Below are 27,243 nucleotides of genomic sequence, written 5' to 3'. Positions count from 1 at the left end.
CATACACGGATGCGCGCGCACACACACACACATCCATACACGGATGCGTGCGCACACACACACACATCCATACACGGATGCGTGCGCACACACACACACACATCCATACACGGATGCGTGCGCACACACACACACACACACACATCCATACACGGATGCGTGCGCACACACACACACACACATCCATACACGGATGCGTGCGCACACACACACACATCCATACACGGATGCGCGCACACACACACATCCATACACGGATGCGTGCGCACACACACACACATCCATACACGGATGCGCGCGCACACACACATCCATACACGGATGCGCGCACACACACATCCATACACGGATGCGCGCACACACATCCATACACGGATGTGCACAAACGCATCCACACACACGCATCCATACACCGATGCATGCGCACGCATCCACACACCGATGCACACACATACACCGATGAACGCACACACACCGATGCACGCAAACACACCAATGCACGCACACACACCAATGCATGCACACACACCAATGCATGCACACACACCAATGCATGCACACACACAACACACCCATCCACACACACGCATGCACACACACAACGCACCCATCCACACACACGCATGCACACACACAACGCACCCATCCATACACCGATGGATGCGTGCACACACACACACATCCATGCACCGATGTATGCACGCATGCGCACACACGCACCAATGTATACGCGCGCACACCGATGCATATGCATCCACATCCATACACCCATGCATATGCACACAATATGCACACTACACACAACATACACACATAAACACACACAGCCAACATAAACACACACATGCGCACCCACTATACATGTATGAAGGTCAAACTGTAGAGATGGAGTCAAGGAAAACACACAGATATGTGTAAGAATAAGCAAAGTGATAGTAATCCCACAGGGTAAGACAGTTTGAAAGGAAGGGCAATGGACAACTTTTATAGAGTACTGAAGAGCACTGGATTGTTTTAACCAATTACAGCAGTAAAATAAGAAAATAAAGGAGCAGGAGCTTGCAGCTGTGCTAGGACCTGAAAGACTTCTCCTTGCAAAAGGAGGAAAGACTTCTCCTTGCAAAAGGAGGAAAAAGCCTTGTGTGTAAAGAATCATTTTCAGTTTGGGAGACTAAAGGAGGAAAAATTAACACACAGAATAACAGACAATGTAGTATACTTGGGGAAACTCCAGAAGAAGGGTAGATCAGTGGCGGATTTAGGCATGGGCGCAGGGGCACTCGCCAGCCCCTGTTTCAACTTTTTTTTTTTTTTTTTTTTGAAATCAGGTGCATCTGTCTTGAAGAATCCTGTCGAGATGTGATTGGAGGCTGCAGTCACGTTAATAGTACTAATATTTTAAAGGGGTCTCTGATTATTTCTGATTTTGTCCCCAAGCCATTTTTTTGTTCAGAATTTTTGCAACTCAAGTCACCTACGGCTGAAGCTTAAAACAACTAACAGTAGAAAAAAAAATGCTTCAATGGGTTTCCCACCCAAGCAAGTATCCTGCACAGCAACATAGCTCTCGACCTTCCTTTTTCATAATGTAGAACAAGTTTACTCATACACAATATGATTGCAGTTACCTACGCACACTGACCACTGCTACTAACCAACTTGCACTCCGTGGTGACATCCACCCAAACCCAGGCCCCTCCACTACTATACCCACTGCTACAAACCTATATGGACCAAATATCCATCTGCAAGCAAAAACCCTCTGACCTCTTATTACTCAGCATAAACATCCGCAGCATCATGAATAAAACTGAAGAGCTGCATGCCTCTATATCCTTCTATAACCCTGACATTGTACCCCTAACTGAGATCTGGCTCAAGCCCCACATCAAGGATACCACCATAGCCCCTCCTGGCTACAACATCCTTAGATGTCATCGTATAGCTAAAGGAGGCCAGGGCATTGCCCTACTTTACAGGCACAACCTTACTCTCCAACAAATATGTAAAGATACCCCCATTTTGGCTATGCAGAAACCCTGTTTGCAAATATAAAATTAAACCAGCAGAAAAAACTCAACATTATAGGTGTCTACTTTCCACCAGGTGAAAATATTGCCACCCTACAATCCATTTTATATTGGACTTCCACCACTCTCCCCTCAGGAGACACTTATCCTGGGGGACTTCAACAGTGATCGGGGGGGTGCTGTGATAAAGGCCCAAAGTACCATTTAAACCTATTTAACTTCACACAGCTTATCCAAACCCCCAACTGTGTAGACAAATCCACCAAAAAGGAATCCATATTAGACTGGATCCTAACCAACAAGCCTTCATCTGCCAATAAATCTGGTATGTTACCAGACTCCCTCAGTGATCACCTCCCCACATTCATACTAAGACAGCACACAAAACCCATAAAAACTACCATCCTACTTTCCATCCGTAGTTCCAAAATTTTCCTACCAGACTAATTCATCAACACCTTAAAAAAATAAATTAGTCATGACTTGAAACTCTACTATTAAATGAAGCCATGGAGTACTTTAATACTATCTTCTCAGGTATCCTTAATCTTATGGTCCCACAATGTACAAGTCATACTAAAACCAACCCGGCCCCCTGGATCTCAAAGGACACAAGATCCCTACTCAAACAATGAGAACCAGCTTGGGCAACCTGGTGTACCAACAAAACAAGTACAAAATTGACAATACTTGCTAGAGTTCAGAAACAAAGCAAAAAAAACAAATACATAATGACAAAAAAAGCTGTTGTATCTAGCTACAACCTGTCAAAGGCATTTGACACAGTATCCCACTGCAAATTACTATCGACTCTCTCCGAGCTCAATCTGGATAACTCCTCTCTACTGTGGTTTAAAAATGATCCGTCCCTCCAGCAACAAGCTGTTAAATGGCATAACTCTCTGTCCCCTCTCCTCCCAGTGGGACAAGGTGTTCCACAAGGATCCATTCTTGTTCCCTCACTATGTTTCATCTTTACCAATAACCTCCCCTCAGCTAGCCAACAAACTAATATAGTACAGTATGCTGATGACACCACCCTTATTTGCTCAGCCCCCTCTTTACAATTACTCTAAGATAAAACTCACGAAGCCTTCACTACTGTAGAAAAATGGCTAAATTCCTCCCAACTCATACTAAACCCATCTAAGATCCAACTCATGATTTTCCACCCCTACTTTTACCCCTACCTCACCATTCTCAATAACATCCTCCAACAATACCCTTATCACACCAGTAACTCAAGCCAATCTACTAGGTGCATCTATTGACCAAAACCTAAAATTCGACAAACATATAGCACTAAAAATTGCCAAAGTCTGTAAAAAAAACTAGGTTCACTCTACTGCTGCAAGAGCTTCCTCGCACAGGAATCCCGAATCACTATCTCTCATACCAATCTACTCTCCACCTTACTATACACTTCTCCAGTTCAAACTAACCTAAACAAATCTGACCTTCTGAAACCACCTGCTACAATAAAATCTCAAAATTTGCAACCAATGCCAAGTTTCGTTCTCACCATTGCCTTTCCCTAAGACATCTAGGATTGGTTAGAACTCCCCAATCTACTAAAATACAATCAACTTCTCCTGACCCATCAACTGCTATACCAACCAAATAAAATACCTATCTTCTCTGGTCTGCTCACCTTCCATAATACTGCATGTCAACTAAGATCTTCCAATACTGCCCTACTGACTGTTACCAATTGTTTATATATCTCAGGTAAATCTCTTTATTCCTACGCAGTTGCTAAGACCTGGAACTCTCTACTCCCTGCCATTAGATGTCTAAATAGTAAACATACTTTCAAATCCCTACTTAAAGATCTCCTATTCAAAACTTGGATGTGTTCCTGTACAGAACCAGACTAATTTCACCTGTTCCTGACTTTCAACATCCCTAGATCACAGGGGTACTGTGTAGCTTCACTTAGTGCATAGTACTGTGAACAAGGTGTTTACGCCACCTTTATAGTTATGATTTCTAGTTTATGACCCTGTTTGCCTATGGAAACTTTTTTGAATTTATGTTCAAGCAATTGTATATTTGTTGTATAATATCTGGTTTAATTTGTTTCTCAACAGTCTAACTACTGTTGGCTGCATCATTTGTAAAACTCAGATTTTATTCATTTTATATATTCTATGCTCTTTGTACAAAATAGCTATGTTTATATAATTTTTATAATTTTTTACTACGTATCAGGAGCTTTTCTCCCCAGGCCTCTGCTGAGAATGGTCACCTTGTGTTCAGACTAACCCGGTAAACAAATGGAAAATAAATAAATAAATAAATAAATGGGTAAATGTGGAACACTTAGAAAAAAAAAGGATGGTTATGGTTAAATGCGCTACTTTATACTTGCAAAACGTATGTTGATGAATTAATACAATTCAGAATTATTTACTTTTTAAAACCTAACTCTGAATTCACGACATAACTTTTCAGTGTGGAACAGCAAGGGACATGGACTTTTTAAAAACTCAAAATGAAGAACGTTCTTTGTGTTGAGTCACACCCGAGAAGAAAAAAAAGAGATATTAGATTATTTAAAAAAACATAACTTTCATGTCAAACCCCACATAATTACCTTTCTTATATTTCATCATTACCTATCTGTACAAGTTGTTCTCATTATATTGTTTTCTTATTGGCTGTTGGGAAGAGGTAATTTCTCCCATTAGACTTGAAATTTACTATGTCAGCAGATGACAGCACAATCCATGCACTAGTGTAAGTGCTTATAGAGTGCATTTGTGTAGGGTTGAGCAATCGTAACTGTATTGTACATCTGCATGGGTGTCATGATGTCCACCACTTCTGTCTTAAGAAGCATGAAGTTGGCTTTGTAGAACTTTTTACCATGGTTTCCTTAACAGTGGGTGGGGGCGGGATGCAGATATCTAGAGTGATTAGCTTATGGTTAGATCTGACCAATGAGGAGTTGACTTCAGGTGTGGAACACCGGTCACTCATGTTGGTAATGACTAGGTCTGGGATATTGTTGCCCCTGGTGAGGGTTGTGGATAAGTTGATCCACGGCATTGGAATTTATGAATTCCAGAAAGCATTGAGTGAAGGAGTTGGTACATGAGTAGTTTTCCCAGTTAATGGTGGGATAGTTGAAAAATCGCTCATTATTAGAGTGTTTGGTTGAACTCTAATATTTTCCAGTATATCAAGAAAATAATGGAAATCCTGGGGCATGGTAGGGGATCTGTAGCAAGCTACAATTTGGACTGCAGTTTTGCCCAGAGTTAGTTGCACTTGGATAACCTCGGATGCATTATGCTGCGCAACTAGCCTGTGGGTGTGGATATCCTTAATGAAAATCAACACACCTCCGCCTTTGGTGTTCTGGTCCAGGTTAGATGGCCGAAAAGTGTGGTACGAGTTATAGCCTGGTAATGCAAGGGTGCTCTCTAGAGCCTTGAACCAGGTCTCAGTCACTGCACAGATATCGATGTTCTCCATTTTAAGGAGGGCCTTGAGTGAGTGCAGAGATTTAGACATCTAGCATTGAGTAGCATTATCCTCAGTTTTTGCTTGTCTGTTCCTGTTACAGTGGTGAATTTGTCATTTGAACCCTGCCTAAAAAAGGCACTATAGGGGCAGCAAAGTATCCGTAATCCCAGGGGCGACAGGTGCAGGCCATCTCTGGCAAAGCATCGTGGTCTCTCAACCATGTCGTCCCAGGCACACAGATACTGGATCCCCTTAGAATGACACCAGAAGCTTAGCCAATTGTTGAAGTCAATCTTTTGTGTATGTTTTATATACTAAAAGTATTGTTTGCTTTTTACCTTTATCATGGTAGAATGGTGCATTTATTTGATTGCTGCTCCGATACTTGTACATCATTTTCAGGCTCATTCTCTGAGTGTAGATATGGGAAAAGGAGAAGCAATAGTAAGCATACAAAATTTTACAGAAGAGACATGACATTTGTACGTTTATAAGATGTACAGAATAATTACACAGAGTATACAAAGATGTACTATATGAAGCACGGTGTGTGGGCATGTATGGAAAACAGTAGCTGGCATGTGAGAATATAGTTAAATACATCACCCAGGCAATGGGTTTGAAATAATGGTTAAAGTCTTTGCCTCACAGACATAAGGTACAGAGTTTGATTCTAACCTTGTGTTATTGAATAGGTTTAAAATTACCTTTCTGGGCAGTTAGGTTCTACATGAACGCTACGCTATCATATACAAACATATACAGTATGTACATAGTAGACACAGTGAACTTCCCACAAAAGCCCTGTCAAAAGGTGTCAATTATACTTTTTTGTATTTTTAATTTTCAGCTATGGGTAAGGCAGAAGCTGCACATCTAAACTGGGTAGGAATGTGCGGTAAGAATAGAGATGGAAGAGCAGAGACTGATTACAAAGAGGAAGGAAAAGTGGGTTGATGTAGGGTATGTACAGGAATAATATTAACAAGATGGTGGTACATACTGTACATGGAGAAGGGGTTGGGATGTGGAGTATCCACAGGAAAAATATTAAGGTGGGTGGTACATAAATTTATAGGAAGAATATTAAGGTGGGTGGTACATATATGGAGAAGGGGCTGGAACTGTAGGTGAGGTACGGAAGTGATTGTCAAGAAACTGTAGGTGGGGTACTGCAGTGTTAAGAACATATATAAAGCTGCAGCTCTATTTTTTTTTTTTTTTTTTTTTTTTTTTTATATTTTTGTTGGTTGGGAAAGACTGACGGAGTGGAAAATCCTTTTTCAATAGATGCCTGGGGAGAAAAGCTCCACGAGATAGAGAGAGAAAGTAACACACATGCATATAAAGTGCCATCATTTTTTTTAAGTAAAATGTAGTAAACCTGTCAATTGAACTAACATTTTATAAAAACTGCAGCTGTGGCTTTCGGTGAAATGTATTATGAATGTTACACAGAACAATTTGTAGAAAAAACAATGATAAGATTGTACATCTTCCAAACAGGAAATGGCAAGTATCATACAGCAATTGGACAAGTGAAATTCTAGTTTACAGTCACAGTACCCCACCTACAGTTTCTTGACAATCACTTCCGTACCCCACCTACAGTTCCAGCCCCTTCTCCATATATGTACCACCCACCTTAATATTCTTCCTATAAATTTATGTACCACCCACCTTAATATTTTTCCTGTGGATACTCCACATCCCAAGCACTAGTTTAAATATTTTTTAATTGCCACAGGGCTCTTCCTAGGCTCTTACTTGTTTAGGTTGTAGCTTACCTCTAACTTTTTCATCCGAGGTATTCTACAGACTGTATACAGATGGCTTGAAAACAGGCAAACAGGTCCATTACAGGTAGAGCATGTCAGCAAAAGAACTTGACTAAATGTACCACTTGGATGCAGGAGAATATGCTGACAGATACATTAAAAACTAAATATGTGACATTTGAAAACACAAATTGAAGGGTAAACATTTAATACAGCACACAGTGATTGATGCTGTAGATTCATTCAGGTAGATCCAGTTAAATATTTTTAATCACACAAACAAAAAGGTTAATGATGGTTATAAAACTATAGGTTGTATATAAAGATTTATAAAGTCTAGGAAATCAAAGAATGATGAAATCATCATTTGCAGGTTACATTAGACCCATACTACAATATGGAATAACAATGTGAAAACCTTATAAGACAACAAGCACAGCTAAAATATACCAAGGGCATTCACGTATGTGAAATTTTAAGTTACGATGAAAGATTAAAATATCTGAACTTGTACCCCTTACTCAAGTATATAGGGCATTTAGAAACAGCTACCTCTGAGAATGTTTGGGGTTAGCAAAGAGTAGTAGACAGTCAAGAGTCTATATAGATTATATAGGAATGAAAAATGTCAATTGGCTCTCTAAGAGAGTAGCTGATGCAAGAAATAAACAACCAAATTATTTTAAATAAGCACTAGTTTAAATATTTTTTTAAAAACAGCTTGGGTATTTATTATGGGAATGACTGTTTGGTGTACTGGCAGGCTAGAAGGGCATTATTGCACATGCCCAAACTATTTATATGTATGTGTGTACATACCTATGTATGTATGCAAAAGAAATGTAACTATTTTGCTCTGCTGGTTTCATAAACTGAAAAAAAAAACATAACTTTTTTCTGTGGGGGAAAAATAAATTTATGATCACACAAGCGCACACTTTCTTTTTCCTTCGGCTGCTCCCGTTAGGGGCTGCCACAGCGGATCATCTGTTTCCATTTATTCCTGTCCTCTGCATCTTGCTCTGTCATACCAACTACCTGCATGCCTTCCCACAACACATACATAAAACTTATCTTAGGCTTTCCTCTTTTCCTCTTACCTGGTAGCTCAATCAGCATCCTTTTCCCAATATATCCAGCATCCCTCCTCAGCACATGTCCAAACCAATGCAGTCTCGCCTCTCTGTCTCCAGACCATCCAACCTGAGCTAACCCTTTAATATACTCATTTCTAATCCCATCCATCCTCATCACACCCAGTGCAAATCTTAACATCTTTAACTCTGCCACCTCCAGCTCTGACTCCTGTCTTTTCATCAGTGCCACCATCTCCAACCCATATAACATAGCTGGTCTCCCTGCCATCTTGTATACCTTCCCTTTCACTCTTCCTGGTACCCATTTGTCACAAATCACCCCTGACACTCTTCTCCACCCACTCCATCCTGCCTGCATCCTCTTCTTCACCTCTCTTCCACACTCACCATTACTCTGAGCTGCTGATCCCAATTATTTAAACTCATCCACCTTTACCAACTCTACTCCTTGCATCCTCACCATTCCTCTATCCTCCCTCTCATTCACACACACACATTCTGTCTTAGTCCTGCTGACCTTCATCCCTCTCCTCTCTGAAGCATATCTCTGTCTCTCCAGGGTCTCGTCAATGTGTTCCCTACTCAGTACAAATCACAATGTCATCAGCAAACATCATAGTTGACAGTATAGCTTATGTCAGATTAACAAAAATTAACAATATATGTCTAAGTTGTACAGACAATGACAATTTGAGAAAGTTTAGTAAAATATAATTATGTGTATGTACACTGTACAATATACATTACCATTTCTAGAAAAATTGAGTGTAGTATTACTATAGTAAGAAATATTCATACTCATAGCATTGCTGTGTGTACATTTTCTCACTCCAACAGCCAGAACTACTATTACCCACTCTCATCTAATCTCAACACTCCTCTATGCCTCACCAATTTGCACCAACCTATCCAAGAAGAATCTTCTTAAACTCACTTCATCTTACAACAACATTACCAAATTTGCTACTGGTAATCGCTTTAGAACTCATCACTGCCAGAATCTAAAACAACTAGGATGGCTTGAACTGCAAAATCAGCTTTATTTTAACCTACTAACCATTGTTCATAAGATCCTCAACCAGCCCAACAACACTCCTATACTCTCAAACCTCATTACTCCGTATAAAAATCTTAATACCTTACGCTCTGCTAACAAACCTCTACTTAGTATTAGTAAGTCTAACAACATGGCAGGAAACTCTCTTCAAGCTAACACAACTGGGAAATACTGGAATCTTCTACCTAGTGATCTTATATCACTTCCTTCCCTACCCCACTTCAAACAAAAACTCAAAATATACCTTAGAACACACTGGCTCTGCCCTTGCACTAACCCTGACTAACCTACTACCTTAGCGACTAAGTTTCTCCTAACTCCTCTCTAATTATAATTTAATGCTCTTTCTGCAAACTTTAGAAGAATAGAGAACCCGCTTTAGTGATGTTCTACCTCACATAGATATCTTGATCAACATGTTATCAATACTCTTATGTAACCGTTCTCAGGAAATTGTAAACCTTAAGATTAATCTACCTCATGAGAATATCTTGTCCCGTATTATTGTAAATATTTGTCTTGTAATAAACTGTAAAATGTTTGTATCTACTGCTATGTTAACTTGAATGTAACCTTACAAACACTGTTGTATTTGTAACCTTATACATTTTGTCATAATGTATCTGTCTTTGGAGCTTTTCTCCCCGGGCCTCTACTGAAAATGGACATATATCCAGTTGGACTAGCCCGGTCAACAAATGTAAAATAAATAAATAATAAAATAAAATAATATCTGTCCTTGCTTACAAAATATTTAGTTTTTCTTATGCCTTTTATATTTCTCAAGAAAATGCAGTGCAATGCAAGGATGCTTGTAGGCTGACAAAAAGTGTGACATTCCATTCTGTATAGCTGTTAATGAGGTATGTATTCCAGATATTCTTACAGTTACCACAAATAGTTAAATGAATTGGGAAATGTAGTGTCAGAGCACATTTCATTTCTAGCAGTGACCAAGATAACCTGAGTAGTATACTACCAACAAACAGCTTTGTGAAGTAAATGCAACATGCCAAAGCAGAGAACAGATCATGCATTCATTTGTGAAGTGTTTTACATGCATTCTTTCTTCAGCATAATGAACACATGCTGTTGTGGCCATTGCCTAAGTCAGTAGTACTTGACAGTTTTATTTTTGTACATTAGATACAGAAGCAGTTATTTAGTACTTGATGTCATTTTATTTTGTACATTAGATACAGAAGCAGTTATTTAGTACTTGACATTGTTTTATTTTTTGTACATTACATACAGAAGCAGTTATTTAGTACTTGATGTCATTTTATTTTGTACATTAGATACAGAAGCAGTTAGTACTTGGCATTGTTTTATTTGTGTACATTAGATACATAAGCAGTTACTTAGTACATTAGATACAGAAGCAGTTATTTAGTACTTGATGTCATTTTATTTTGTACATTAGATACAGAAGCAGTTATTTAGTACTTGACATTGTTTTATTTTTTGTACATTACATACAGAAGCAGTTATTTAGTACTTGATGTCATTTTATTTTGTACATTAGATACAGAAGCAGTTAGTACTTGGCATTGTTTTATTTGTGTACATTAGATACATAAGCAGTTACTTAGTACATTAGATACAGAAGCAGGCAGTTAGTACGTGACATTGTTTTATTGTGTACATTAGATACAGAAGCAGTTACTTAGTACTTGACATTGCTTTATTTGTGTACATTAGATACATAAGCAGTTACTTAGTACATTAGATACAGAAGCAGTTACTTAGTACGTGACATTGTTTTATTGTGTACATTAGATACAGAAGCAGTTAATTCTTGTATTGAAATGAGCTGCAGTATGTCAGGGAAAAAGTGTTGCCATGTCTTCAGGAGACAAGCGAGAACTACATCAACAGTCTCTCTAGACAAGCAAGAACTACATCAACAGTCTCTCTTCAAATTTTTTAGAAAGGCCATAAAACACGGAGGTTCGGTCTCTGAGGGTAAGTCAATGTGGGTGAGAGTAGCACCCAAATGGAGTCCTGTTCTCTGGATGATTTATGTTAGTGACCACAGAAAAAGGCAGGGAAATGTAATACTAAAATAAAATCGGTAAAAAAAAAATGCAGGAATAAGGTAAGCGCTTTCACGGAATAATCCGCTTCATCAGACCATCATAAAAAAACTATAGCAAGCAATATACATTTATAAAAGAAAGCAACCAATCAAATAAAATTACCATATCACATGAGCAAGTATAGTTAATAAAACACCTTAAGTTCAATCCAAATATAATCAATTAAGCCTGCATTAAAAGCACACTCTTTGAGGGGTTGATTCTATTTGGATTCAGCTTAAGCGGTTTTATTAACTATACTTGCTCATTTGATATGTTAATTTTATTTGACTGGTTGATTTCTTTTATAAATGTATATTGTTTGCTATAGTTTTTTTTTTATGATGGTCTGATGAAGCAGATTATTCTGTGAAAGCACTTATTTATTCCTGCATTTTTTTTTTTTACTGATTATTTTACTATTAAATTTTTTTTTATTTCCCTGCTTTCTTCTGTGGTGACTCATATTTGTCGTTTTTTATAAATGTATATTGTTTGCTATAGTTTATGATGGTCTGATGAAGCGGATTATTCTGTGAAAGCACTTACCTTATTCCTGCATTTTTTTACTGATTATTTTAGTATTAATTTTTTTTTTTTTTTTTATTTCCCTGTCTTCTTCTGTGGTGACTCATATTTGTCATTTTTGCAGTTTCTTGGTTTACATTTCGTGCTTTACCTACTTGTCTGTTAGTTTTTTTTGCTTGATTTATGTTAGATCAGATGTGTATGATATTTTATTTCCTGTGCTGAAGTATTTGTCTAGGATTTTGTGAATTAGGGTGTTCATAACTTTTACTGATTCAGTTTTGAAAGGAAAGCAGGTAAGGAATGGAAAAAGGGGTCTATATTATAAGAACGAAGTTTTAGAACTTCGAACACCATATGGGCGACACCATATGAGCGATATTGTAAAACATCGAAAACAAAATAAAAAAAATAAAAGAAACACCTACCTGATCGCTCTGAGCAGGGGGAAAGCCCTCCTGTACCTCCCCACACCCTTCGCTACTTAAATATACCAACTCCGAGATTGCACTATGTTGAAGTAAAGGGAAGAATTCCCTATAGCGATCTCCATTTACACTTGTGAGGTTTTAAATATTTAGCCATATGGTATTCGATTATTTAAAACTTCATTCTTATAATATATACCCTGGAAAATAAACTGAAAGACCCTGTACTTTAAACGTTTGACTTGTTTATATATCAAGGAAGAGCTCGTGTGAGATGAAACATCTTAGTAATCCTTGTTGTGTACTTTGTATTTCTTTTGTGGGTGTGCAGGCATCCAGGCTATAGATTGTGTTTTCCTGTGATTTTTTTTCTAGTTAGTAATATTTTTTGTTTCTGTAAATAGTAGTTCAGTGGAGGCAAATGTAGTTGTACTTTATTTTGTTGTACTGTTAGGGAAGTTATTCTCTTGATATTTCTTTTCATTTTTTAAACCAGCAGTCAGAGAGTCATGTGTGCCTGATGACGCAGAAAGCACAGTTAATGAATGTAGTGCCATTAAAGAAGTCAGTCAAGACAGTGCCAACACTGAAGTCAGCAGCTCAAGAGATAACACAGAAAGTGAGAGAAGTACCGTAAGTGTAGAGAGTTATGTCAGTAAGAAGCAGTCAGATGAAGTCAGTGACACTAATTGTTCACTGACAGATATTACTGAGTACATCACCTGTACTAATACTGCAGATAAGGAGAAAGTCATTGTCATAAATCATCGCAAACCACATGACAGTTTCCGTTTTCCACTCAAACCCTTCACAGAAAAAAGAAGAAAATCCGGAAGTTCCCTTCACCAATGTCAGCTGTCGTGGCTAGACCAGTTTAATTTTCTGACATATTTGGTGAAACAGGATGGGCTGTATTGTTTAGCCTGTGTGTTATTTCCAACACCAGCACAGACAGAATGAGCAAAGTTATTCACTGAGCAGCCGTACTGTAACTGGAAGCAGGCTAAAGCTGATTTTCAGTGACACTTGGAATTAGAGTACCACAAGAAATCTGAGGCAAAATTACATGCTTTCAGAATCACAAGTGATAATCCAAGTCAGAGAGTGGACTTTGCAATTTCAAATGCTTCACAGCTGCAGGTGGCCAAAAACAGAGCTCTACTGACCTCTATTATAGTGTCTAGAGTACTGTGGAAGTCAAGGGATAGCCCTTCATGGACATAGAGATGACTGCACATGTGACTGTACTACCAACAAAGGAAATGTCAGATCTCTAGTTGATTTCCAAATTGATGCTGGTGACAGAGATTTACAAACCCACTTGAGACATGCCAAAATAATGCAACATATATTTCAAAAACAGGGTAGAATTAATTGCTAGATTGTATTAAATAATACATTCAACAACATATAATAAAAGATATTAAACAACAGCCTTTTGGACCCTTTTATTCCATCCAAGCAGATGAAATTGTAGATACAAGTAACTGGGAACAACTTGGAGTTGTACTGCGATATGTGAAGAATGGCCATCCCGTGGAGAGATTCATAGAGAGTTTATTGCCTGTGAATCTGTGACTGGAGAGGAGATCTGCACTAAGCTGGTTGCATGCCTAACAAAGTTAACACAGAATCTTGAACACTGCAGAGCTCAAGGGTACGATGGTGCTGGAAACATGGCTGGAGCACAGAAAGTCTGTGCAGATTTGTTTCAGGGAAAAGTACCACATGCTATTTTTTTTCCATTCTGTTTAGTCACCAGCTGAACCTTGTACTTTCAAAGGCTTGCCAAGTTCCAGAAGTACGAATAATGTTAAATGTAGTGAAGGAATTTGGGTTGTTTTTCAAGTACTCCCCAAAAAGGCAAAGAGTTTAGAGGAATCAGTTCAGTACCTAAATTTACAGTGAAAGGCAAGTGGCCAAAAAACCTATAGAAAAACAAAAGCTTAAGTTGCTTTGTGAGACCACATGGGTGGAGAGGCATACAGCCTTTGATGACTTCTAGTATATCTATGGAGCACTGCTTCACTGTTTAGACGATATTATGAATAACAGAGGGCCACATTGGGATGGAAAAACTTTGACAGATGCCAGTGGACTTTACAGTTCAATTACCAAGTCATGCTTTATTGTTTCTTTCCAGTCAGCAAGATTCTTGTTTGGTTTTACTAAGCCCCTTAGCAAACTTCTGCAAGGATCGTCACAAGACATACTGTATGCATACGAGCAAGTCAGCTGTGTGCTTGACAAGCTGCAGGCTACTCACGCAAACATTGAGCATGAGTTTAGGAATATCTTCTGAGATATGTCAGAAATGGGGAGCTTCTGCAGTAAGGCTGAATTACCTCTTCCACGTTTCTGTAACAAACTATGAGGAACATTGTTGATGGACAAACTTCAGAAGTGTACAGGAGAACATCAATTTCCTTTCTGGATCACTTCATTCATGAACTTTCCAGCCAATTCACTACAATGGCATCAACAACTATTCTAGGATTCACACTTATTCCATCAAACTTGAACAGCTTAACATTAGAAAGAGAGAATTCACTTAAACTGTTTTTGACTTACCTTTACTGACAACATTCCACCAAGAGCTCAAACTGTGGAAAAGGACATGGGAAGCTTTATCAGCCAGTTCTGCAGTGCCAAATGACTTGAAGCAGACATATTCACAAACAAACTTCAACATGTTCCCAAACATTTCATTCATATTAAATACCCTCTTGCTCACTCCAGTCACAACTGCTGAAGTAGAGATGGCTAATTCAGCCTTAAAACTGATAAGGTCTGAACTCCGGAGTACTATGGGACAAGAGCGCCTGAACAGTTTAGGCCTGAACTCCGGAGTACTATGGGACAAGAGCACCTTAACAGTTTAGTGCTGCTATTCATGCATAGAGACATCCCCATAGACTATTCTTCGGTAATAGATTTATTTGCAGAAAGACACCCAAGAAGAATGCTACTTACTAATCCACATAATTAAGAACTTGAACATTAGCATGACTGAAAGTCGGTGACATATACTACAGTAGAGCATGGCAAATAGAGGACATTACAAAATGCTTAGTGTTGTACTAAAAAACAAAGACTTGGTAAAGAGGCTGATTTGCTGTCCACTCATAGTTTTCCATGTCTCTTTTGATGGTATAACACATTACCTGTTTACCATGAGAAGCAATGTGCTATTTGATGCTGTTTGCATCAGCCATACCAGCTGAGGATACCTACATGACAGGCTGCCTTGGACAATGGAGATTTACATTCATTCTATGGATGGTAACAGGGAACAAATGCCATGGCTGCAGCATTTACAAAAGGGAGATTTCCTGTCTTCCATCTAAATAGAGCTCACCATCTAGAAAAATGTGTGTAAAGGGAGAAAAAACAGTGAATTACAGTATTTTGGCTTCTTGAAGAGACATGAAGTTTTTGAAAACTATCAAGGTTTACAAAAATCGCTAAAAGACTAACTTTGGACAATGACTTCAGAAGGAAGAAAGACACAATCCCAGTATTAGGATTGATGAAGTCTTTAAAACATTCCTGTCATTACCCCAAGCATCTGTTGCTAAAAACAGAAATGAATGATTCTGGGTGATTAAAGGCTGTATAACAGAAAATGACCTTTGATTTCAACCAGTAAAAAGTCACTTACTCCAAAGGCAATCTAAAAACAGACAAGTCAGAGCACTACCATCAAAGAAGTCATCTACTCCACAGGCTGCATAGTCAGTCAGTCTACTACATCACAGAAGTCATGTATTCCACAGGCAACATAGAAAGTCCTAGAAGTACCATCACAGAAGTCAGAGCACTACCAGCACAGAACTCATGTACTCCACAGGCAACACAGAAGGTCAGAGTAGTACCATTAGTGAAGTCAGTCATGGCAGTTCAGTCAGGATAAAGCATACAGTTGAAATCGGTGACACTAATTGTTCATGGAGGAATATTAGTGAGTAAATCACATGTAGCAGTATTACAGACAAGTATACAGTTATCATACATCATTGCAAACCACAGACATTCTACTTTTCACACAGTGTTCACAGAAAAGTTAAGTGAATTTGAAAGTTCCCTATGGCAATGCAGACCAGCTCAAGTTTGTGGTACTGTATATTATGCCAGAGGATGGCCTGTATGGTTTAGACTATGTGCTGTTTTCAAGACCACCAAAGAATGGACGACTACAGATGCATCCACCTTTTGGAAAAAAAAAAAAAAAGCAGACGATATTTGCTAAAGTTGTTATAAAAACTACAACTGGAATATCAGGTTTGGCATTGGTATATAAAATTAAGCGGACATAAGACTATTTTTCTAGGTAATTCAGAAGTCATAGCAAACATTATCTTGCAACAGCCTAAGAGATGGCTTTACCTGGGGATATAGATGGCTACTACCACAATAAGATAAACAATATCCTTGTCAATCATACATGAAAGAATTCTCTACAGTCAACAAAACCAAGATCCAGAGCTAACCATGGCAGAGACCATCCAATTCTTACTGTAAAGTTTAAACTTACAGAAAAACAAACAAATTACTAGGCCAGTCAGGTTTCAGCTGAGCAATACAACAAACATCTACTGAAGATAAAGAATAGATATAAGGGATTAGGCATGATGGACAGAGTACATGAACTGTGGACAGAGGTTTGAAATATTAACCAGGAAGTGGCAAAAAATAATTCTAAATAGAAGATTAAGAAGGCAAAATGACTGTCTGTGAAGGTTTTAGAAGTGGCTGAGGAAAAAAGGATATCTAAAGGCAATGATTATAAGGTACATTATGTAAAATGTAATGCAGAGTTTCACAGATAACAACAAGAGTAGTTCAGGAGGGGTGTATAAATGAGCAATGCAAAGAACTGGAAGAGGACAATAAAAGGTGAACAACAGATATATTCAAGAATATACGTTATATTAAGGGAAACTTCCAGGTCCAAATGGACATGACTAAAGACAAAAAATGGAAGAAAGCCTAACAGAAACAGAAGAGAAAAAGATCACAGAATTCACAGTAGTACCACTACAAAAGTGAAGTTGCATCAAAGACCAACTTGACAGGGACACCAACATCACTAGAGCTATTTCCCGTGCTGAAGCTAAGGTGACTGCAATCCAAGCTGAGTGAAAGTTCAACGTGACAGAAGTTCAGTGTCAAAAACATATTAGAAGAGAACATTACTCAAATTCAGATGACGATTAACTTGGAAAACATTGAAGTCAAAGAAAAAAAAAATCAATGGACTTTGACTTAAGAAAGAAGACAACCAACACTGACATTTTTGAAGTCCTGGAGAACAGCTCTACCTCTCCCTTCCACTCTACAATTTGTTGAAAGGAGAGAAAAGGTACAGTAGGACTTGTTATTAAAACACTAATAAAAGAAAATTAATTGTGCTTAAAGCCATAGAAAGAACAGTAAACAATCCAAAAACATTAGGGTCTGCTTAGGAAAGTTTTATGACTACTTATTTGGTATAACCATTAAATGAAGCTTTTACTAATTTATCCAAACGCCTGTGGTACATATTTTATGTTGCATAACAATAACAGATTTTGCTGCGGTTATTTTCACCTTCAGTGGGTTTATTTCCTAGTTTATAACAGTGCATATGTCCACTATGACATGGAAGGAGAATGTGACTTGGTATGGGCAACCAATCATCTTTTCCAGGCATGCATTGAAAATACTTGTACTATCTGTACATGTGCTATTTGCAGTACAGGAATTACCTGTTTCTACTATCATATTCACAGCAAAATCATGTGCAACTGAATGTAAACTGATGTCTTTTCAAACGTGTCAGAGCTTCTTAAGGTGATCTTTTCACAACCACTAAAACTAGTGTCCCATTTTCCCACTTCCACCCCGGTAGTTAACTAACCAGACTGCACCCCCCACCCATTTTGCGAATTCCTGGATCTGCCACTGTAGATTGCTTGGATAAACATCCGCCAAAACATATCTGTAATTCTCTATGTTGGAAACATACCTAAAAATTCTAGTTGAGGAGGCCGATATCAATACTTAAGAAGGAAAGTCTAGAATGAGGTGATGATTAAAGTCAAAAGCACAGTGCATGTCTACACAATCCCTCCTTGCATTTCCACCATTCTCTGGTAGAACTCTAGCTCCTTGATAGGGGGCTGGACTACACCTAATTGAATGCCACTTCAGTAAAGTAGCCCACCCCTCCCCTGAGGCTACTTACTGATGTTTCAACAGTGCACTCCAAGTAGAGATTCAACATGATCTACGTATTTAAAATGTAACATCTTTATTAGACAGTCCTGTTAACAACTGCAGAATATTTCCAGCAGTATACATTCATCTATTTCAGAGTCATGAGTGGGGAAAAAAGATTGATCATATGAGAGTGGAGCATAACTGTCCTGGAAAACTCTACTGTGTACTGTACAAGTTTTGTGTCTTTCTGAAGAGAGGAAAAAAAATATTGTTCAATATTTCTCATAAAACTAATACTACCATCGCTACAGACAAGAAACAACATACTGGGACTTGAAAGGCGTGAACTTCGTTAGTGTGTGGATTATACCTTACATTATCTGTTCATTCCTTACTGTAACCTGTAAATCGATGCAGCACCCCAAACATAAACAACAGAATACTCTGACAAGTAAAACTTTGCATGCCTTTAGACTGTAAACTGGGATGTTAAGAAGTAAGACAAACTTGCTTCAACTGTCAACATTTCTGTCACTTTCCACATGGCAGTATATTAAACTCATGCTGGCTGCAACCTTTCAGAACAAAATGACAGTTCACCCACGGAATCAATAACCCTTCACCTATTTTGGCTTAAAGTGCAACAATGTCACGCATCACGAACATGGATACCAACCAGAGCTCAGACTAACTAGCAAGCAAAGTACATCAAGACTTAACTTGAATTCGGGGGGGGGGGGGGGGCACACGGGGTTGCCACCTTTTTACATTCAAAATGTGGTACATTTTTGAAGAAATATGAAAATTGCAGGACAAAGGACAAAACATACCCATGGCCAGTGCAACGTGGAGAACTTCACTTTTTTTGCATGTATAAAAGCTCATTCTTGTAGCATTTGAGTTGCTTATGCTATTCCATACAACATCTAGGTAAATAAAACCTATGAATTTGGTAGTAGAAACAGGTAACAAATAGAAAATAACTCCGTAATGCAACTATTAAGGTAAGCTAAAAAATCTCACGAAATTTGCATTTTTTTTCCACAGGACGCAAACTCTCAAGGACGGACAGGTGGCAACCCTAGGACACATCGACTACAAAACCACACTAACAATTTGTTACAGACAAAAGCATGCATGCCAATTCAGATACAAGTCCAACCTGGAAAAAAATAAACGTTTTTAAAAACTGTACAACTAAATCTAGTAAAGTTTAATTGCAATCTGAAGTAAAATGAACTGCTTACGTCTTGTCAGTCCAGTCCTAAGAATGCTCGCTGCCATTGCCAAACAGAAGATATGAAATTTTGCTCAAACAACTAAATACAAAGACAACTGCTAAACTAGCAAAACCACTTTTACTTAGACACTGTCTAACTGAACTTATAGGATAAACCGACGTCGCGTACAGTGATGTGACTGCAGGCAGTAACTCCGCCTAGATGTGGCACGCCACACAACTCCTTTGACGTGCAGGAGTCAGGGCCAGTATGTTATGCTGCCGTTTTCTTTGCTTTTCTTGTCTTTCCCAATCTGACATTGATGTTCATTTTCTCGCCATGGCGGTGAAATTTGGAAAGTTAAGGTAAAATGCTGTTGACACAGCGGCGGGGTAGGGTAGAGCGACCGACCGACCGACTGACTGACTGATTTGGGTGCCAGATGGAGGTCTAGCGTTTAAATAACGGATTGTTCAAGTTATTTTGCATTATTTGTTGGCATACTTCTAACCTATCCAGGTTTTTGCCTGCTCCTCATAAAAATTGTGGTTTTCTGGTCTGTCCAGGTTTTTGCCTCATATTTTTTGTCTGCTCCTCAAAATTTGTGGTTTTCTGGTAAATCACTGAAGACTGAAATCCTAAATAATGGCACACGTTTCACATTTTATATCATTCAAACATTATGCAATGCCTGTTTTTCTAGTAACGTTCTAAGTTTATATAAGCAATAGTGAAAATCTGTCAGCCCCCCGTTTTTTTTTTTTTTTTTTTTGTTTGGAGTTTTTGAACCCCCCCCGTTTCAGGCTTTTCCAGATCTCTTAATGTAAGAGATATGTTGTTGGTATATGCAGTTTTATATATATGATGTTGAATACTTTTTATGTTTTTCATAAAATTGAGTCTTTCTAGCAAATTCAATGGTAAATCTTTAAAGACTTGAAATTAGAAAATAATGAGACAATTGAGTTTCAGACTTCATATCCTTCAGTAAATTCATGCTAATACAAAATCTGTTATTGTCGCTATTTTGGGGCCTTTGTCCCACTTTTTTATGGCCTTGTCCAGATTTCTTACTCTAAAAGGTTGAGAGGTATGCTCAGATGTCAACTGAGTACACTACGGATGTCTTACTGTGATCAAATGAATGAAAAAAAAATCAGTGTAAGGCATTGTTTCCCCTCTCATGTCTGTCAGCTGCCCTTGACTTTGTTCGTTCCTCAAGTATTTGATTTTTTTTAATTTTTGGTAACTGATAGTTACAGTAAGTCCGTTAAGTCAGACTTTATAGTTTCACCCTTATTGTTCAGAAAATGCACACATTTTTATATTTAAAGTCTGAGCCTCATTTTAGGTCTTTTTCATTGCATAACCTTAACTTTATCCAGAATTCTTGAGCAAAGAAGTCGTAAGGTATGCGTTTATTCTCTCCTGTTCTCTCTCTCATTTTCTCTCTTTTTTTTTTCATTCTGTATCTTTTAAAAACAGACACACCAATGTTACTTTTTTTTTTTTTTTTTTTTGCTTTTTTCTGTTTTTTTTTTTTCTTGATACACTCTAAACAGCAAAGCCACACTTAAAGAATTTTAAAAAATGTCAGTCGTTTGCTTTTTTTTTCAGTCTGGACTTCATATGCAGACATGAAACTGCAGACTTGTTTTTTATAGGGTGTTATCTGTGCATTAATATCCTGTTGGAGAACCTTCAAAGTGTCAATGTATATTTAGTCCGTAATCTTAATTAATTTTAATACCCTTACTTTTAGTATGGAAAGAGTACTTATGGTAACCCAAGGGGGCAGAGTTGCATGCCATATTTCCTCTTTAATAGTTTGTGCTTTGTTCTTCACGACCAACAGAGTGTTGGTGGAAATTGAGCTGCTGTTGGCCAAAGGAGAAGAGGAGGGGGAAGGCATGCCCAAAGGCAGGAAGAGAGGAGGAGGAAGGTTAGGAGTGTGGTTGTGAGGGTAGGAACTTTGAATGTTGGCAGTATGGCTTGTATAGGGAGAGAGCTAGCTTATATGATGGAGAGAAGGAAGGTTGATATGTTGTGCGTGCAAGAGACCAGATGGAAGGGGAGTAAGGCCAGGTGTATCGGAGGCGGGTTCAAATTGTTCTACCATGGAGTGGATGGGAGGAGAATTGAGGTAAGGGTTATCCTGAAGGAACAGTATACTAAGAGTGTTTTGGAGGTGAAAAGAGTGCCAAAGTGATGTTTATGAAGCTGGAAATTGATGGTGTGATGATAAATGTTGTTAGTGCATATGCTCCGCAAGTTGGGTGTGCGATGGATGAGAAAGAAAAATTTTGGAGTAAGTTGGATGAAGTGGTTGTGAGTTTACTCAAGGGTGAGAGACTGGTGATTCGAAAGGATTTCAGTGGGCATGTTGGTGAAGGTAACAGAGGGGATAAGGAAGTGATGGGCAGGTATGGCATTAAGCAGAGGAATGCAGAAGGTCAGATGGTAGTGGATTTTGTGAAAAGGATGGACATGGCTGTGGTGAATACGTATTTTAAGAAGAGGGAGAAGCATTAGGTGACATACAAGAGTGGAGTAAGATGCACACAGGTGGATTATATCCTTTGCAGGAGGGTCAGTCTGAAGGAGATTGGAGACTGTAAAGTGGTGACAAGAGAAAGTGTAGTTAGGCAATATTGGATGGTGGTCTGTATAGGATGACGTTGGTGATCGAGAAGAGGAGGAGGAAAGTGAGGCAGTGCCAAGGATCAAATGGTGGAAGTTGAAAAAGAATGATTGTAAGGTGGAGTTCAGGGAAGTGTTAAAACAGGCACTGGGTGGCAGTGAAGAATTACCAAAGAGCTGGGTAACTACAGCAGAATTGCTAAGGGAGACTGCTAGAAAGGTGCGTGGTGTGACATCTGGACAGAGGAAGGAGGACAAGGAGACTTGGTAATGGAACAAGGAAGTACAGGAGAGTGTACGGAGAAAGAGGTTGGAGAAGAAGTGGGATTGTCAGAGAGATGAAGAAAGTAGACAGGAGTATAAGGAGATGAGAGGTGGCGAAGGCTAAGGATAAGGTGTATGGAGAGTTGTATGAAAGGTTGGACACTAAGGATGGAGAAAAGTTCACAAGTGGAGAGAGTTTGAGCAGATGAAAAGAGTAGTCTGTGGGGGCTGATGAATGAAGAGAATGAGAGAGAGAGAGCGAGAAGGTTGGATGATGTGCGGATAGTGATTCATGAAGTGCAGTGGATTAGCAAGGAGGAAGTAAGGATAGCTATGAAGAGGATGAAGAATGGAAAGGCTGTTGGTCCAGATGACATACCTGTGGAAGCATGGAGATGTTTACGAGAGATGGTAGTGGAGTTTTTAACCAGATTGTTAATGAAATCTTGGAAAGTGAGAGGATGCCTGAGAGTGGAGAAGTGTTTTAGTAACTATTTTAAGAATAAAAGTGATATGCAGAGCTGTAGTAACTACAGAGGGATAAAATTGATCAGTCACAGCATAAAGTTATGGGAAAGAGTAGTGGAAGCTAGGTTAAGAAGGGAGGTGATGATTAGTGAGCAGCAGTATGGTTTCATGCCAGGAAAGAGCACTACAGATGTGATATTTGCCCTGAGGGTGTTAATGGAGAAATATGTGTCTTTGTGGACTTAGAGAAAGCATATGACAGGGTGCCTAGGGAGGAGTTGTGGTATTGTATGAGGAAGTCGGGAGTGGCAGAGTATGTGAGAGTGGTACAGGATATGTACGAGGATAGAAACAGTGATGAGGTCTGCAGTAGAAGTGACGGATGTGTTCAAGGTGGTGGTGGGGTTACATCAAGGATCAGCTCTGAGACGTTTTTATTTGCACTTGTGATGGACAGGTTGACAGACAAGATCAGACAGGAGTCCCCATGGACTATGATGTTTGTGGATGACATTGTGATCTGTAGTGAGAGTAGAGAACAGGTTGAGGAGACCCTGGAGAGGTAGAGATATGCTTTAGAGAGGAGAGGAATTAAGGTCAGCAGGACTAAGACAGAATATATATGTGTGAAAGAGAGGGTGGACAGAGGAATGGTGAGGATGCAGGGAGTGGAGTTGGTGAAGGTGGATGACTTTAAATACTTGGGATCAACAGTTCAGATTAATGGTCAGTGTGGAAGAGAGGTGAAGAAGAGAGTACAGGCAAAGTGGAGTGGGTGGAGAAGAGTGTCAGGAGTGATTTGTGACAGAAGGATACCAGTAAGAGTGAAAGGGAAGATCCACAAGAGGGTAGTGATACCAGCTATATTATATGGGTTGGAGACAGTGGCACTGATGAAGAGACCAAGAGTCAGAGATGGAGGTGGCAGAGTTAAAGATGCTAAGATTTGCACTGGGTGTGACGAGGATCGACAGGATTAGGATTCAGTATATTAGAGGGTCAGCTCAGGTTGGACGGTTTGGAGACAAAGCCAGAGAGGTGAGATTGCATTGGTTTGGACATGTGCTGAGGAGGGATGCTGGGTATATTGGGAAAAGGATGCTAAGGATGGAGCTGCCAGGTAAAGGAAAAGAGGAAGGCCCAAGATAAGGTTTATGGATGTGATGAAAGAGGACATGCAGATAGCTGGTGTGACACGGCAAGTTGCAGAGGACAGGAAGAAATGGAAACAAATGATCCACTGTGGCGACCCCTAACGGGCACAGCCAAAAGAAGAAGACGTTTGTGCCTTGTTCTTAAAGTGCAATGACTGAACTCTAATTGGCGTAGTGTTTCAGAGTTGTTGGCCTGCATTTGTTTTAATAGCCAAACCAAGCTTATGCAAAGTTTCCTTATTAATTAATTACATAGACTGTAGTATATCATGGAAAGTCACTTTCTTTCTTTGTTTCTGGAGTTATGTTTATAGTCATTTAGAGCTGCTTTCTGTTTTGCCTGCTTTTATTTTTATTTTCTGCTTTTATTTCCTGACTTAAGAAATTTGTACTTCTGTGTTTGGGGGCAGCTGTGAATTGAGTGTGTATCTAGGTAAGAGTTTGATATACTTCTGATTTTAGGAACCTTTTGTTTTTCATTGGTTGGTTTGCTTCCTTGACTGATCCTTGATGCACTAGAATTTAGCTTGGCCTGGTCTTCTGATAAGACTTGGGTTAAATTTGCAAGCACTCAGTGTATGGCTGACTGCTAGAGTTTCAAAATTAGAAAAAAGCAAAGAAAGTAATTTTATTATTCATTTTCTTTCTTTCCTGGTGTCTGCGTTTAATTGTATGATTACTTACAACTGTCTTTTGCAGTGCCCATTCTGTTTATTTACTGATTTTATTTCCTGATTTGAGAAGTTTGTAGGTTGGTATTTTGGGGCAGTCTGTTATTTGTGTGTACTAAGTTGTTGTCTCTTTCGGCCTTTCCCGGTTAGGGGTCGCCACAGCGGAACTCTGGTCCACTAATGATTTGGTAGTTGATGTTTACGTGCCGAGTTACCAGCCCTGACGCACAACCTTTAACGAAGGTATGCCCATTCACGCATGTCTCCACGCAGAAGATGCTCTAGCTGAGAATCGAACCGGACAGCGTCTGACTGTGAAGCGACAACGCTACCGTAGCACCACCACCGCAGTTCAGTGTGTACTGAGAGCTTGATATACTACTGATCTAGGGAAACTTTTTAGTACTTGGGCCTCAGATTTCACTTGTTTTTTGTAGTATATTTTGCTTCCTTGACATACTTAATACACAATAATTTAGTTTGGCTCTGTTCTGATAAGACTTGGACTAACTACATTTTTTTCATTTTATCACCGTAAAGTGTATTTGCTTTTTCTTTGTCTAACTACTGTGTTTTGAAATCTCTCTAAAGTGTGTTCCTCACTGTTGCTTTGTCTGCCTTAAAATTGCCTTGAAATTTGTTGCTGTTGCTAGTTTCTGGTACTTTTTCACTTTTGGTTATCCAGTGTGTCTTTTACATTAAGAAGACTTGGATTGCAATTGTAATGGCAGTAGAAAAGTAGTCTGGTCTCTCTGAGCTGGGAAATACACACGGAGGCTTAAAGTGAAATCATTTCATTGGACAGAGGGCTTTTTAGTTGGTTTAGTCACTTTTCTTTGAGTGTATAAATTCCACTGCTTGTTGCACAGCAGTATTTTGAAGTGCCTTATATACATGCAGCTACAAAGAAAAATATCCCCAGTTACTGTACCCAGTATTCCGTTGCATAAAGAGCAACATGTTTGTGTGCTGAAGAACACTGCTGCATGAATTCAGTCATATATATATATATATATAGCCTAACAGCAGTTTCTACCCTCACATAGCCCACATTAGCGTGCTGTAACCCCCTGGTGTACCACCACTTTATAGTTCACCTAAAAAAGACCTGACACTATGGATAAGCACTTTCTCAATTTCTCTGCTGCCAGCTTGGAAGATATGAACATCCTAAGATGATGTAGGAATTGTCTCATTCACTGACAACCAGCTAATTCTTAGAGAAATGGATACAGTATGTGAGACATGCAATTATACTATGTCATTGGAGACAAGACTCACACGAAAGCATTCAACGGTTCCCTATCAGAAGCCTGAAACACTATAAGCCTGAAAATCAAAATCCTAAAAACTATAGACTGAAAGTTCAAAATCCTGAAAGACCAAAATCCTGAAACTCAAAATCCTGAAAACACAAAATGGACATACTGACGTCATTGTGGCTTTGCTATTGTTAGCCCTGTGGTGTTGGGTCATGTGTTGGGTTCAGGTAAGTGTGCGGTTGGTTTTATGTTAGGGTTAGGGGCGGTTTAAGTGAGTTAGGGTTAGGGCGCAGGTTAGGCATGTATGCAATAGTGACAAATATTGGGGTTAGGGGCGGTTTAAGTGAGTTAGGGCGCGGGTCAGGTGAGTGTGCGATAGTGACGGACCTTAGGGTTAGGGTCAGGGTCAGTTGGTAGATATTAGTGTATTTATAGTGACATATTAGCATTATTTGTGTTTTCAGGATTTTGAGTTTCAGGATTTTGGTCTTTCAGGATTTTGAACTTTCAGTCTATAGTTTTCAGGATTTTGATTTTCAGGCTTATAGTGTTTCAGGCTTCTGATAGGGAACCCATTCAACATAACAGGCAGGTTGCAAATAATGTTAGCAACACACTCAACTCAACACGTACACCAACATGTGCTGAGGTACTTAAAAGCAATCTTCCTAAACTCCAAAGACTTCCTAGACATTCATCCTACGAAAAGAATACACATCAAACCCCAAAACACTCCACCAAAACAGATTCCTTGGCAACCCCAAAAGCACTCTTCCAAAACAATATGCAACACAGTACATACAGTTTCCCTTGCAGCCTCAACTATAAAGCCTATAAGGCAATCCAACATACTACCGAATATTTTAGTCATAGGAGATCCCACTTTGAGACATACA

At 39.0% G+C, this 27,243-nt stretch overlaps 1 protein-coding gene across 1 annotated transcript in view; it reads right to left on the bottom strand.

Annotated features, from left to right (window-relative positions):
* The window catches only part of ECH1 (enoyl-CoA hydratase 1), a 1,020,088-nt gene extending 1,000,016 nt beyond the window's left edge, over positions 1-20,072 (bottom strand). The window contains exon 1 of the mRNA XM_044057167.1: positions 19,916-20,072. Coding sequence (XP_043913102.1) covers positions 19,916-19,952 — 37 coding nt within the window. The 5' untranslated portion in view covers positions 19,953-20,072. The remainder of the gene's footprint in view (positions 1-19,915) is intronic.
* Between the last annotated feature and the right edge of the window lie 7,171 nt (positions 20,073-27,243).

The sequence above is a fragment of the Protopterus annectens genome, chromosome 1.part0, assembly GCF_019279795.1.
Source record: "Protopterus annectens isolate FY-2018-M chromosome 1.part0, PAN1.0, whole genome shotgun sequence".
NCBI lineage: Eukaryota > Metazoa > Chordata > Ceratodontiformes > Protopteridae > Protopterus > Protopterus annectens.
Note: the sequence above shows the minus strand (reverse complement) of the source record. Positions and strands in the feature narration are given on the sequence as shown.